Below are 12,845 nucleotides of genomic sequence, written 5' to 3' on the forward strand. Positions count from 1 at the left end.
AAAAGCCGAACAAATGCTATTTTTTTAGAGTCTTAGCTTACGTGTGTTTATTTCATATTCTCAGTTCTTACCCTCCCCGACTAAATCGGTTTCAGTTATGTACTGAAATATAAGAATGGACATTAGAGGGTTCTTTCAAAGGAAAAACTCAGGTAAATGTTATTTTATATATTATGCTTTGTATGTTGTTCAGTATATTTCTATGCAAAATAAGAGGGATTTCAGTACACAGCAGGATATTCACATTTGTAACCAGATATTTACATACACTTTAGGGAGAAAACATAAAACATTTTTACTGTACAACATCAATTTAGAGTAAACTTTTTTTTTAGATAAATATTGAAATATCTTTTGAATTAGTTAAATGTCAGAATAAAGAGAGAGAGAGCTTCTATTTTATCACTTTCATCAAATGTAGGAGTACATGTACACTAAGTTTATTGTTAATTAATAAGAAAACTCCAGAGATTCCATTCTGAGCTGAAGAAGCTTCTGATAGGTTAGTAGAGTCCATGTGAGTAAACTGGTGGCACAGCTGTGGATGCATATAAGGCAAAACACAGAGCCTGTTTCTGTGACATGGGAAAATCAAGAGATGTCAACCAAAACACCAGGAAAAGAACTGTGGAGCTCCATAAGTGTGGCTCAGTTTGAATACAATTTGGTGCCATTTGCAATTAAGAAATACAGATAGTTTCTCTCTTTACTCTTAAAGTTAACAAATATGTTTTTATATTTATCAATCTAAAAAAATAAACATTTAGTCTGATTTGATGTTACAATTAAAAAAGTGTTTGTTTTGATCTGAAGAGTTTGTAAATATCTGGTTTCAACTGTATATTTTATGATTGTCAGCACAAAGAGAGAGAGAGAGGAACAGAGAGAGAGAGCAGAATGAGGACAGAACAGATGAACAAGAGCAGGTGAGACACACATGTTAGTCAAATGGTCGTTTGCCAAAAGTATCACCGTATCACAGGTCCTCATGTATCTCGTACCTAGTGTTTCTTTTTAGGTTTGCTATTTTTCAAATTCTATATTTATTAAGTTATGCAGGCTTGTTTGCACAACAAGGCCAAAATAATTATATAAACTTTTCTCAATCTAAATATTGTACTTTGGTAGAATTAAATAAATAAGTGTAGTGCAGGTCTATGATGATTTTTAGTGCTATCATCTAGTTCTGATTCTGGTTCTGTCTTGGTTAAGTCCTCAGTAGTCCTGATTTTGAACTGTTGTAGTCCTGTTTTAATTCTGGATCAGTTCTGGGTCTGGTTGAATTGGGGTTTAGTCCCTGTGTCTTGATACAGCCCCGACTTCGTTCTGTCTTGCTGCTTAATTAAAAAACTAGTTTAAGGTGTCCTGCATGTGTGATATATATATTTCCCTATATGAAGTCATTCTTTTTTGAACAAAACTCAAAACAGAGCCAATTAGTCTTTCAGTCATTTCTAACCCCCCCCCCCCCCCCCCCCCCCCCAAAAAAAAATCCCACATGCATACTACCCTTTAGGGCTAAGCCCCGGGTGTTTCAAATGTCTGGCTCCGCCTCTGGTGTGGAGTTACATATACTCCTGGGTGTGTTCAACAGATTGACAGGTGACAGGAATTGATGTATGCTGGTGGTTTTAACAGAGAACTTCACAGCTCAGTATCTCAGCATGACCAAACACTACAAATTTTAAACAACAGACTCGTGTGACTTTTTCCATCATTGTGGAACATTTTCATGCTGCAGTATTTTGTTTTGTTGTTTTTACCTTTCTTTACTTTTTTTTTTTTTTACAGTGTAAGAAAAAACTCTTGTTGTAAAGACAGTTGGGAGTAATGAACACTGTTTAAAAAAAAACAACTTTCAGCCATAGGTAGCTTTCATAAATATTCAGAGGCAATAAAAGCCACCTAGCCACGCTGAAATGCCGTTGAGTGGGTTGCCATGACAACACCAGAAGCTGGTATGTGAAATCTTCATTTTGATTTCTGTTTATTTTCTTTTTGTTTATTTTATATTTGTGTACAATTATAGTGAAACACCACAAGATAATTTACAAGTTTATGGATGCATTTCTTTAAATAAATTTTTTCTGATAAAATTGTTGTCGAACAGTCCCCGCCTCCGTGAGTCACAGGAACCGGAAGTTGTGAGCGGGAGAGGCAGAACGATAACACGGCAGACTTCAACAGTAGAATTATGAGCATTAACTTTGCTAAGCACTTACGTACTCTGTTAAAGGGAACACGTTTCTGAGATGGATGTCATATGTAAAATTGAAATGATTTTATTTCTCTCTGTTTTTCACGATGCTTCAGCATTGTGAGAGGAAAATAAACTGAAATGTGGACGTTAGTATGAAGCGTGTTTTTTTGACCAGAGTAGATACACTAGCAGTGTTTGATTCTGAGGTTAATTCTTAAGGCACAGAGGTGCATCTATGTTTATGTGGCGAACCAAATGTTGGCGTGGAGTGGATATTCTGAAGCAAAATCTAGGCTCTGATTGTTCACACACAGCAACACTGAGCAGCAGAGGAAATATTCAGGCATGCTCAGTAGCTGTACTTCTGCAAGGAGCCTGCTTTTTGGGCACTTATTTGGAATGTATTTGTTAAAGCTTTGATTCCTGTAAATAAGATAATAACTGCAATATTCAGTAAAAGTATTTTGACTTCCGCTTTCCTTTCTTTGACTTGGCTCAGAATGCAGAAATCCGCAAATGAGCAGAGTGTAACTGCACAGAAGGGACGTTCAATTCATTTTTGTGTAGCTAACACTGAATCACACCAGCAGTTGCTTCAAGCCGCTACGTACTTTAAGGTAAAGAGTATACTTGAGAAAATTCCACCAATCAGTTGGCCCCTTATGAGCAAGCACTTTGTTAGGGTAAGAAGGAAAAACTCCCTTTTTACAGGATTAAACGTCAGGCAGAACCAGGCTCGGGGATGGGCATTCATCTGCTATGACTGTTTGGGGAGTGAGGGGAAAGAGAAAAGAAGAAAGCAAGAGCAAAGAGAGAGAAGGCAGAAATGTAACATTCTGTACTGATACAGAAACCACATGGCAGTGGTACTGAAACCACATCAGAGTACCACAGGAGCACCCACAGCAGTGTGAGCCTATAGTTGCATAACTAAGGGATGATTCAGGGATACCCAATTCAGCCAAAGTTGTATCAGACTGTTAGGTACAAGTATGCACTGTGCACATAATTTAACTGATGCTGAACCACTCTTGATATACAGTACATGCATTAACGCAATCAGACGGACAAACTGATAAATAATGTGGTACGCTTCAGATCATGAACCATTTCTCTGGCCTTTTTTGTGTGTGTGTAATCAGTGCTTTGCAGCTTGTTCTAAATCCTCAGGAAGTATCTGTGGAGTTGGACAATGAAGCAATCACGCTTCAAACGAGTTTTATAAGAGAACATTTGAAGACATTATGTCTCAGGTGGTTTATACAGAGCTTGACATGTTTGCCAATAGCTGCATACTCCATCACAGGGCCATACATAGGTAAAGCTGAAACACTTTTCGAGATTGTCTACCTTTCAGTTCATTTAATTTCAGTTGTTTTATAGGAGGAACAACAACAGGAAGAACATCCTTTTAACAAGAAGGCCTTCAACAGAACCAGGAAAGTGCAGCCATGTGCCATATCTGGTTGGAGATCAGAAGAAATGTGAGAATGACAGAATACTAGGACTCGCTGATTTGACTTGGCCCATACATGAGCTTAAGGTCACAATACCTCAAACAGAGTTTATCTGTAGGACAGGAAAATGTATTTTATAATAACCTTTTAAGCATGTTGAACCAGTCCAAGAGGAAGTGTAACAGGTTTACGAGGTGGAAGGAAGATTTAAGGACTTTTATTTAAATACCTTTCCAGTCATACAGGTTTGAAGATATATTTGTTAGGTGTGGTCCTACTGTATGTTCTCTTTAAGTGCATGTGTCCATATGTAACCAAGCATCACCGTCACAGAGCTGTGCCCTCCAGCACACATTCGTTTTCTGAAATACACCATTACTTGAGGCTGCTTTTAAAAACAAGTGTTTATTTACCATTCATCAATTTCACATACAGTGCACTAAAAGGACTTAAATATTTTTTTAAACATCTCGGAGAGCTTGCTTTGTGTGGATTTAGGTTGTCTTCACTCTCTTCATCTAATAGCCTGATGCTGACATCAGAGCTCTGTGTGGGCCATACCATCTGTTGCAGGATAAGATTTTTATGACTCTTGCTGCATGTTTTCTAGTGGTTGTCATGCTGCAGAATGAATGCGGGACCAGTCTGGAGCACTTCACAATATGATCTCAGTGAAGATAATGTGAGCAACCCAAGCCCTCTTATCCTGGCCACAAAAAAATCTAAGTCAAAACCTTTAAAAAACAAAACAAAACATAACTACAAACAGTTATCGCGTGTAAACCCTAATGATCTGACTCGGAAGCTAAGCATTATTCAATACTGTCGAGTCATGTTGACTGTGCACGGTAAAAGTGAGACAGGGAGCAGCAAAAGGGGTGGAGCTCCGCAATATGTACAACCTTTTACTGTCACTAAATCCTCCAGCGAACTACTTCTCGAGCTGACTCTGGATGACTTCTCTCGTGGCAGTGCGGAAGTACCGGAGCAGTAACTGCGCGAGTCGGTCCACGCCGTGAAGAGAGAGGGGAGCGCGATACAGACACCCGAACCAACTCCGCTACAGTGCACTCGTATGTGTGGCATGTGACGGTTAGAGAGCGTCCAGTTACGAGAAGGAACAGGAAAGCAGGTCGTTTGGCTACAAAGAGCTCGACCTGTAGAAACTGTAGAAGGTGCACGCAGAGCTCTCCGGTGGTTCCCCGCCTCCCGCTGTGACCGAGATGGAGCGGTTGTGCGGACCAAAGCTTCCGTTCTGGGTGAGTACCCTTCTGCGCTCGGTGGTTTGTCATGAACATCGGGGTATACTGCAGAATACTCCCCTACCCCGGTGTATAGTTCGTTCACTACCAGGTGGTTTTGAACAGTGTTATGTCACCGGCTGCTCTTGTTTTCTTTCCGTCGCAGCTGTCTATAAATAAGCTTTTTCCCACCTAATAGCATTTACCGGTTTAATAAGCTCACAGTTAATGACACGGCGAACTGCGTGTTTTCGGTTTAGAGAAGTCGGTCACTCGTGCAAAAGAACACCTCATACATTGGATAAGTACCTGTCAACTTCTGTTTAATGGCTCTTGCGGCACTCCTTAGACATGTCGGGGTCTTTAAACTTCTCTAACAGTCCATAAACAGTAGCAAGATGATCGAATGGGCAAGAGCTACTAAATAGCTTGCTACATTAGCCTCACTGGGAATAAAGGAGGGATAAACTCACAGTTAAGCATCAGCACTAATCATTTTCCCACTGGGAATATTTGGGTGACTCTGTTTTTTCCACTTCTGCTGTTGATGATGCGACACTGAGGAAACTGAGGTCATGCTCGGTGTAGTGCGTCGTTTGTCTTATACTTGCAGGTTTAATGCCATAAAACATGATTGCAGCTCCTAATGTAAACACGGTTCAGAGTTTCATTTCCCCCGCTTTAATGTTAGGAATGCGGAGCGGGCAGAAGTGCAGACATTCTGTACTTAAGTAGAAGTACAGAATGTCTGTACTGTTAAAAAAATACTCCAGTAAAAGTATAAATAATGATTCATCTTCTTTACTCAAGTAAAAGTGAAAAAATACAAGTTCTGAAATGTACACAAAATAAGAAAATAAAAGTAGCTCCTTAAAGAATATTTTTTCCAACTATTTGTACACAAAGCTAATTGAACCTTGTGTTATATTAATAGTTGCCTGAAAAAAAAGTTGCCTGAATTTTAATTCTAATAAATACACTCAGTTTGAATCAGTAAGTGTAACAAGAATAGAGAAAAAGAAGGAAATGTTATAAAAAAGTGGCGTTTTTTTATGTTGCCTACATTGAAGGGGGGACTTTGCCTCTTAACAGGAAAATGCGTAGAGAAGAGGTTAAAGCAGTTTCAGCAGGTGGAGAACCCAATAAATCTGTTGTAGTGGCTCAGTGTGAGGAAAAGAATCACAACTCTCAATAATTTCTATTGAGAGCTCCGGTAGATTTTCTTAGTGTACAGGCTGTGATCAGCTGTGGGTTTACACACCTGAATTAAGCAGATGTTTCATGAGCTGTCCTGGTTGATTTCCATCGTCTACACTGACAGTACACTGTTTATAATGTCTTTATACCCAATAATTCTCAGCATCATCAGCTTAACTTCAGATTCTCCTCTGCTACACTTAATGTAACCTAACTCTGATCATGGAACCACAGCTGCTGCGCACCAGTCACGCACTGATCCATCACAGTACAGCAAACTAACCTGTTTATCCTGTACAAAAGAGTATTTCCACGCACAGTTTGTTCCAGTGTTGTGCCAAAAAAATAAATAGAAACACTGGCTCACTTTAACCTCTGACTATGGCACAGTTTTTTATGCCACATCCCTTGGTGATCAACACATGAACAGGATTGCCTTTCATGTGTTACGGTTCAGGCTTAAATCGGTTTAATGTTTGAAGGCCTGCAGTCACATGACAAAATAACTCCCCTCAAATTAAACCAAAAGTATTGAGTCTTGTTTTGAAAATCTGATTATTAGTATTTGTACTTTGTTACTTCCCACCTCTGTGAGAATGCAAACACCGCCTACAGAGTGTCATCATTTAGCTTTGACTACTATGACTATCTCTGTTTGGGGAAGTCTGTTTTAAAGAAGTGACATTGCGGCAAATGAGTATTTCCCAGGGTGGGTGACGGTAATATGCTGCTCTCATGGAGGTTACAATGGTCACTTCACTGCAGAATGCAGATTCCAAAATGACCACATTGCAAGGTAACCGACAGCCACGCTCAGTAACACTAGATTTGCCTGGATGCTTTTTATCCACATGTACTTCTTAGTTATAGCCTGCCTGGCTTCCTGTGGTTGAAAGACCATTTACAATGTGCTGTTTTAATTTGAATATTTTGCAGCCATATTGTAAAGCATTAAACGAATAGCTTCTTAAGGCTTTAATTTCATGGTTTAGCCACAAATTGTGTATTGATGACCAACAGTTGCGCATATAAACATCGATCTGACCCATTCAGATAAAAAGGATTCTTTTTGTTTGTTCGCTTTTGGCGGGGTTGTCTGGCTGTTTAGTATGGATGTGTGCCAGCAACTGCTAAACAGCACAAAACGAAGAAGCTTGTTAACCAGCAGGTGCTGGACTGGTGGCTCAAGTCAGGTGTAGTTACACTAGATGCGATATACACACAAAGGAAGCTAGAGAAAGCCAAAGATGACCACAGACCAAAGATAATGAAAACTAATTTTAAAAAGAATAAAATCCAAAATTTTTGAATCTCACACAATGAGCTCCAAGTGAACATCAAATATCAAATTTTGGCTTGAAACGGCCATTCTCAGCATTTAGCACCTGATTGCTTCGTGATATTACTCAGCTGACCTGCATCTGGTTGGATCTCACATTAAGTGCCGGCTCGCTCTTGAGGCCTATTTGCCTATCCTATTTGCTGCTGTCCGCTTTAAACAGACCGACGGCAGTTGTAATCCCCTTGCACAGTGCAAGTCAGGTTAACTACTAAAGCCCCCGTTCACATATAAAGCGATTCGCTTGTAGATGTGCTTCTGTAGGCAGCCTTATAATTTGTCACCATGTGTGATCCTTCCATTCCAGCGATGGTCATTTCAATCATTCACTTTAAAGTTGGTAACAGTTCACCAGTTATTACTAAAGGTTATTTTGCCTGTCGTCCATGGTCACTAGTTGTCCCTTTAATTTCCTGAGTGTATGCCCCTTAGCACATGGGAGAGAGCTTTATTTGTTCCCTCACTGTTTGCAAAAGGTGTAGTGTGCACCTTTCCCCTTTAAATGATTGCTCAAACATGGCTGTAGTAAAATCAGCGTTTGCACTGCTCATTTCCTTGTCGGGTGATTTATGAATTAGCCTTTGTGTGAATGAGCGTGTACACAGCATTTATAAAAGGGAGTTTTGAAGTACTATGCGGGGGAATCTTTTGCTCTGAAACCTCACACTGACAAGATTTGAATGGTAAAACAGCTGGCTTTGATGTTTGTTTCTGACCTGTTTACTTCTATCATAAAGCACATAAGAGTTTATAGACAAGCCGCCCCTGTATTTAACATTTGTGTCAGTGTGACACTGGGTAGGCTGTCTGTAATGCTGTTACCTCTGTGGTAAATCAGCGTGAAGCCACATTAGAGAAAATGTGCCCTGTGTTCTGTGGTGAGTTTTAATTTTGTGACTCTGGTTTCTGAATATTTATAAAGACAAAAAAAGGTTGTGTTTAATAAAAGGGCTACAATCCCACTTTTTGATAATGCCATATGGGTTTTTAAATGAGTCTTTTAGTGTATAATATTAAATAATCATCAAAATATCTTTTACAGTTTTTCACGAAAGTTTTAACAGTTTCAAAGTGTAAAGAAAAATGCAGCTATTTCCCCATTTTAAAAAAGGCCCAGAAAATGATTGTTGACTGAAACAATTAAATAGTTATTGGAGCGGTTGCAGACTGTGAAATACCAATGATTTGATATCGACCAGGAAAGCCGATGTCAACCAATACAGATATCGGCTAATACCAATGTTGAGCCAATGTTTGAAATACAGTCATGTGACATAGGTGGTTCCAGTCCTATTGGTTTGGCTTTGCAGTGACCGAGCAGTACAAAAAGGCTCAAAAGACATGCAAATCGTTTTGCACATGCCAGCCCTGCACACCATCTGCCAGAACTGTCTCCATAAAATCATCTGACAGCTGCTTTTTGGGGCTTCCCCACATAATCTTCCTTTATGGATCAAGTTCTCATTAGATTGCAAATTTTAGTTCTTCTGAGCTTTTTAAAGACTTCCCTGTTGGTTTCAAAGTTGATGTTGAAAGTTCAGTCTCAGCACTGGACTCAGCAGTTTGCTACCACCTGCAAATCTTCATTATCGACTTGCTGTGAACAGTGTCATGCGAAATAAAAAAATGAAAATCACGTTTTGTTTTGTTTTTTTAAAGGGAGAAATGTTTTATATAAACACTTTGATGAATATACAGTGGGGCAAAAAAGTATTTAGTCAGCCACCGATTGTGCAAGTTCCCCCACCTAAAATGATGACAGAGGTCAGTAATTTGCACCAGAGGTACACTTCAACTGTGAGAGACAGAATGTGAAAAAAAAAAAAATCCATGAATCCACATGGTAGGATTTGTAAAGAATTTATTCGTAAATCAGGGTGGAAAATAAGTATTTGGTCAATAACAAAAATACAACTCAATACTTTGTAACATAACCTTTGTTGGCAATAACAGAGGTCAAACGTTTACTATAGGTCTTTACCAGGTTTGCACACACAGTAGCTGGTATTTTGGCCCATTCCTCCATGCAGATCTTCTCGAGAGCAGTGATGTTTTGGGGCTGTCGCCGAGCAACATGGACTTTCAACTCCCGCCACAGATTTTCTATGGGGTTGAGGTCTGGAGACTGGCTAGGCCACTCCAGGACTTTCAAATGCTTCTTACGGAGCCACTCCTTTGTTGCCCGGGCGGTGTGTTTTGGATCATTGTCATGTTGGAAGACCCAGCCTCGTTTCATCTTCAAAGTTCTCACTGATGGAAGGAGGTTTTGGCTCAAAATCTCACGATACATGGCCCCATTCATTCTGTCCTTAACACGGATCAGTCGTCCTGTCCCCTTGGCAGAAAAACAGCCCCATAGCATGATGTTTCCACCCCCATGCTTCACAGTAGGTATGGTGTTCTTGGGATGCAACTCAGTATTCTTCTTCCTCCAAACACGACGAGTTGAGTTTATACCAAAAAGTTCTACTTTGGTTTCATCTGACCACATGACATTCTCCCAATCCTCTGCTGTATCATCCATGTGCTCTCTGGCAAACTTCAGACGGGCCGGGACATGCACTGGCTTCAGCAGCGGAACACGTCTGGCACTGCGGGATTTGATTCCCTGCCGTTGTAGTGTGTTACTGATGGTGACCTTTGTTACTTTGGTCCCAGCTCTCTGCAGGTCATTCACCAGGTCCCCCCGTGTGGTTCTGGGATCTTTGCTCACCGTTCTCATGATCATTTTGACCCCACGGGATGAGACCTTGCGTGGAGCCCCAGATCGAGGGAGATTATCAGTGGTCTTGTATGTCTTCCATTTTCTGATGATTGCTCCCACAGTTGATTTTTTCACACCAAGCTGCTTGCCTATTGTAGATTCACTCTTCCCAGTCTGGTGCAGGTCTACAATACTTTTCCTGGTGTCCTTCAAAAGCTCTTTGGTCTTGGCCATGGCGGAGTTTGGAGTCTGACTGTTTGAGGCTGTGGACAGGTGTCTTTTATACAGATGATGAGTTCAAACAGGTGCCATTCATACAGGTAACGAGTGGGGGACAGAAAAGCTTCTTACAGAAGACGTTACAGGTCTGTGAGAGCCAGAGATTTTCCTTGTTTGAGGTGAGGTGACCAAATACTTATTTTCCACCCTAATTTACGAATAAATTCTTTACAAATCCTACCATGTGGATTCATGGATTTTTTTTTCACATTCTGTCTCTCACAGTTGAAGTGTTCCTCTGGTGCAAATTACTGACCTCTGTCATCATTTTAGGTGGGGGAACTTGCACAATCGGTGGCTGACTAAATACTTTTTTGCCCCACTGTAATGTGTTACGTACTGTTTTGATAACCTCCCTTGTACAAAGTCTGTGTTGTGTATCATTGTGAGAATACAGCTGCTAACTGTCGTGTTCTGTCTAGTTGTGCGCTGCCTCTTCATGCTCGACCCCGGCCTAAACACTTAAACCAAATGGAGTATTTCTGGAAGCAGCAGCCCCTCTGACACAGACTGTCTCCTTATTTGTACTAGAATAGAGAAAGGAGGACTGCAGAATGTTCCTGAACCTTTCCCAACAGTGTTTGAAGTTTGAATGCGGAAAATGCTTTTTGGGTACACATAAAAAAGAAATATAGATAATAACTGTATGTTTCTGTTTAAAGTAAAATAGATGCATTCCAGTATTTACTATATTGGCTGCTAATAAGAAAAAAGCTTTTGAACTGATTACTTGAAAGATAATTGGAATTGAACACATTGATTAGCTTAAATGGCTTAATGGACATTTTCTAAGTATGACATCTTCACGATTAAGCTATTTATTAAAAGCCAGCATTGGGAGTGACCACGAGGGACAGGATTGTAAATGAGGACATCAGAGGGACGACTCAGGTTGAGCAGACTGGGGACAAACTTTGAAAGGCGAGGCTGAGATGAGGGAGCTGCTAGACTGGAAAAGAGGAAGAGGACAGAAAGATTCATGGATATAGCAAAGGAGGACATGAGGAGGGTTAGTGTGATGGAGGAGGATGCTAAGGGTAGGGTTAGATGGTGGCAGATGATCTGCTAAAGGATACGGTAGCACGGTGGTGGATGGTGAATTTCCAGAGAAGCAGCTGAATTAATTTCAGGGACCACCACAACAATGGCCTGACCAGACGGCCAAAAGGACTGGAGCTAGGTGGTTATCAGCGACTGGATGTTTTCAAGTGTGAGTGTTCTTGTAGCGCCCAAGTAAAGGGTACAGTGTGTGTGTGTGTGAGAAACTCTGCAGTTTCCCCGAGTTCAAAGTATATTTAAATAAATGAAAATGCCAGAACGTGTTCAGCAGTGGCAACAATAACTGATTAAGTGCGAAGAACTTTTCTGCCTCACAGCACTTTATTAAAACCTCTGTCAGTTTTATTAAAGTAAGCATCAAAGCTGAGGTTGGGCAGGTTTAAATGCGCATGTAAAGGTTATTACACTAATGTCACCCTGATGTGTATTCGGCCAGAATGAAGAAATGCCCACTTATTGTAACCCATACTCATACAGGAGGGCGTAGCACAGTCAGACAGAATGCATGGTATGCAGCGCACACATTATCAGACTGATCCAAAGCCTATTTATCAGCAGCCTTATATACCAACAACTCAAACTGTCAGCAGCAGCTTGGATTACAGTTGAGTGCCTTGGGGAAGATCAGCCGTGCAGGAGCTGAGCGTCGTCTTCTCAAAGACTTTAAAATGTAGTGTAAGCTGTTGTGTAAGGCTGGAATAGTTTGTCTCATGTGCTGCTCTTAGGCAGAGGTTGGATACTACGAGGCTGAAGCTGAATTGAAATTGAAAAAGAGGAAGTTCTTGTATTGGTATTAAACTGTAGACATCGAATGCGTAGCGGTTTTTGAGCTTTTAAACCCTTGTCACACGCTGCAGGGAAGTGAGAGTACTGATGAGGTGATGAGTCTGCAGATGTGCTTAGTGCATTCAGTGTGTCTTGACAAGAAACTTACTGTGCACATTTGTTCTTCATTCATTTTTACATTATTTATTCTTCATTATCCATAAAAGTAAAGTATTGGCCTTTATGCTTTCTATCCTCCATCTCATTTGGCAGCCTTTTATAGCTATATAGCAGCTGACCATCTTAACAGTAGTAACCAACAGTTTAAAATGACATCCTATTAATATTTAATCACCTTATAACTGCAATCTTTAGATCAGCCTGCAATCCCTTCAGGTCTGCTGTGCAGATCTGTCTGCCACCAATTGCACAGACAAAAGAAAGACTTTTGTTTTACCTCATAGCTTGTTGTTGATGTTGGTGTGCCTGCTCCAGGTTAGGAAGCCTCAGGATGAAAGAGTTCAAGTATCTCAGCCACAGTGGACTGGGAGATTGACAGATTGTGGTGAGGGTGAAAGTGAATCTGTTGGTTTATTGTATGAGA

At 40.5% G+C, this 12,845-nt stretch overlaps 1 protein-coding gene across 2 annotated transcripts in view; it reads left to right on the forward strand.

Annotated features, from left to right (window-relative positions):
• Positions 1 to 4,569: 4,569 nt before the first annotated feature.
• abcc3 (ATP-binding cassette, sub-family C (CFTR/MRP), member 3) overlaps positions 4,570 to 12,845 on the forward strand; it is a 68,027-nt gene continuing 59,751 nt past the window's right edge. For both annotated transcript variants that reach the window (XM_080873119.1, XM_080873118.1), the window contains exon 1: positions 4,570 to 4,916. In XM_080873119.1, the coding sequence (XP_080729245.1) occupies positions 4,881 to 4,916 (36 nt within the window). In that variant the 5' untranslated portion in view covers positions 4,570 to 4,880. The remainder of the gene's footprint in view (positions 4,917 to 12,845) is intronic.

The sequence above is a fragment of the Rhamphochromis sp. 'chilingali' genome, assembly GCF_963969265.1.
Source record: "Rhamphochromis sp. 'chilingali' genome assembly, chromosome: 22".
Lineage (NCBI taxonomy): Eukaryota > Metazoa > Chordata > Actinopteri > Cichliformes > Cichlidae > Rhamphochromis > Rhamphochromis sp. 'chilingali'.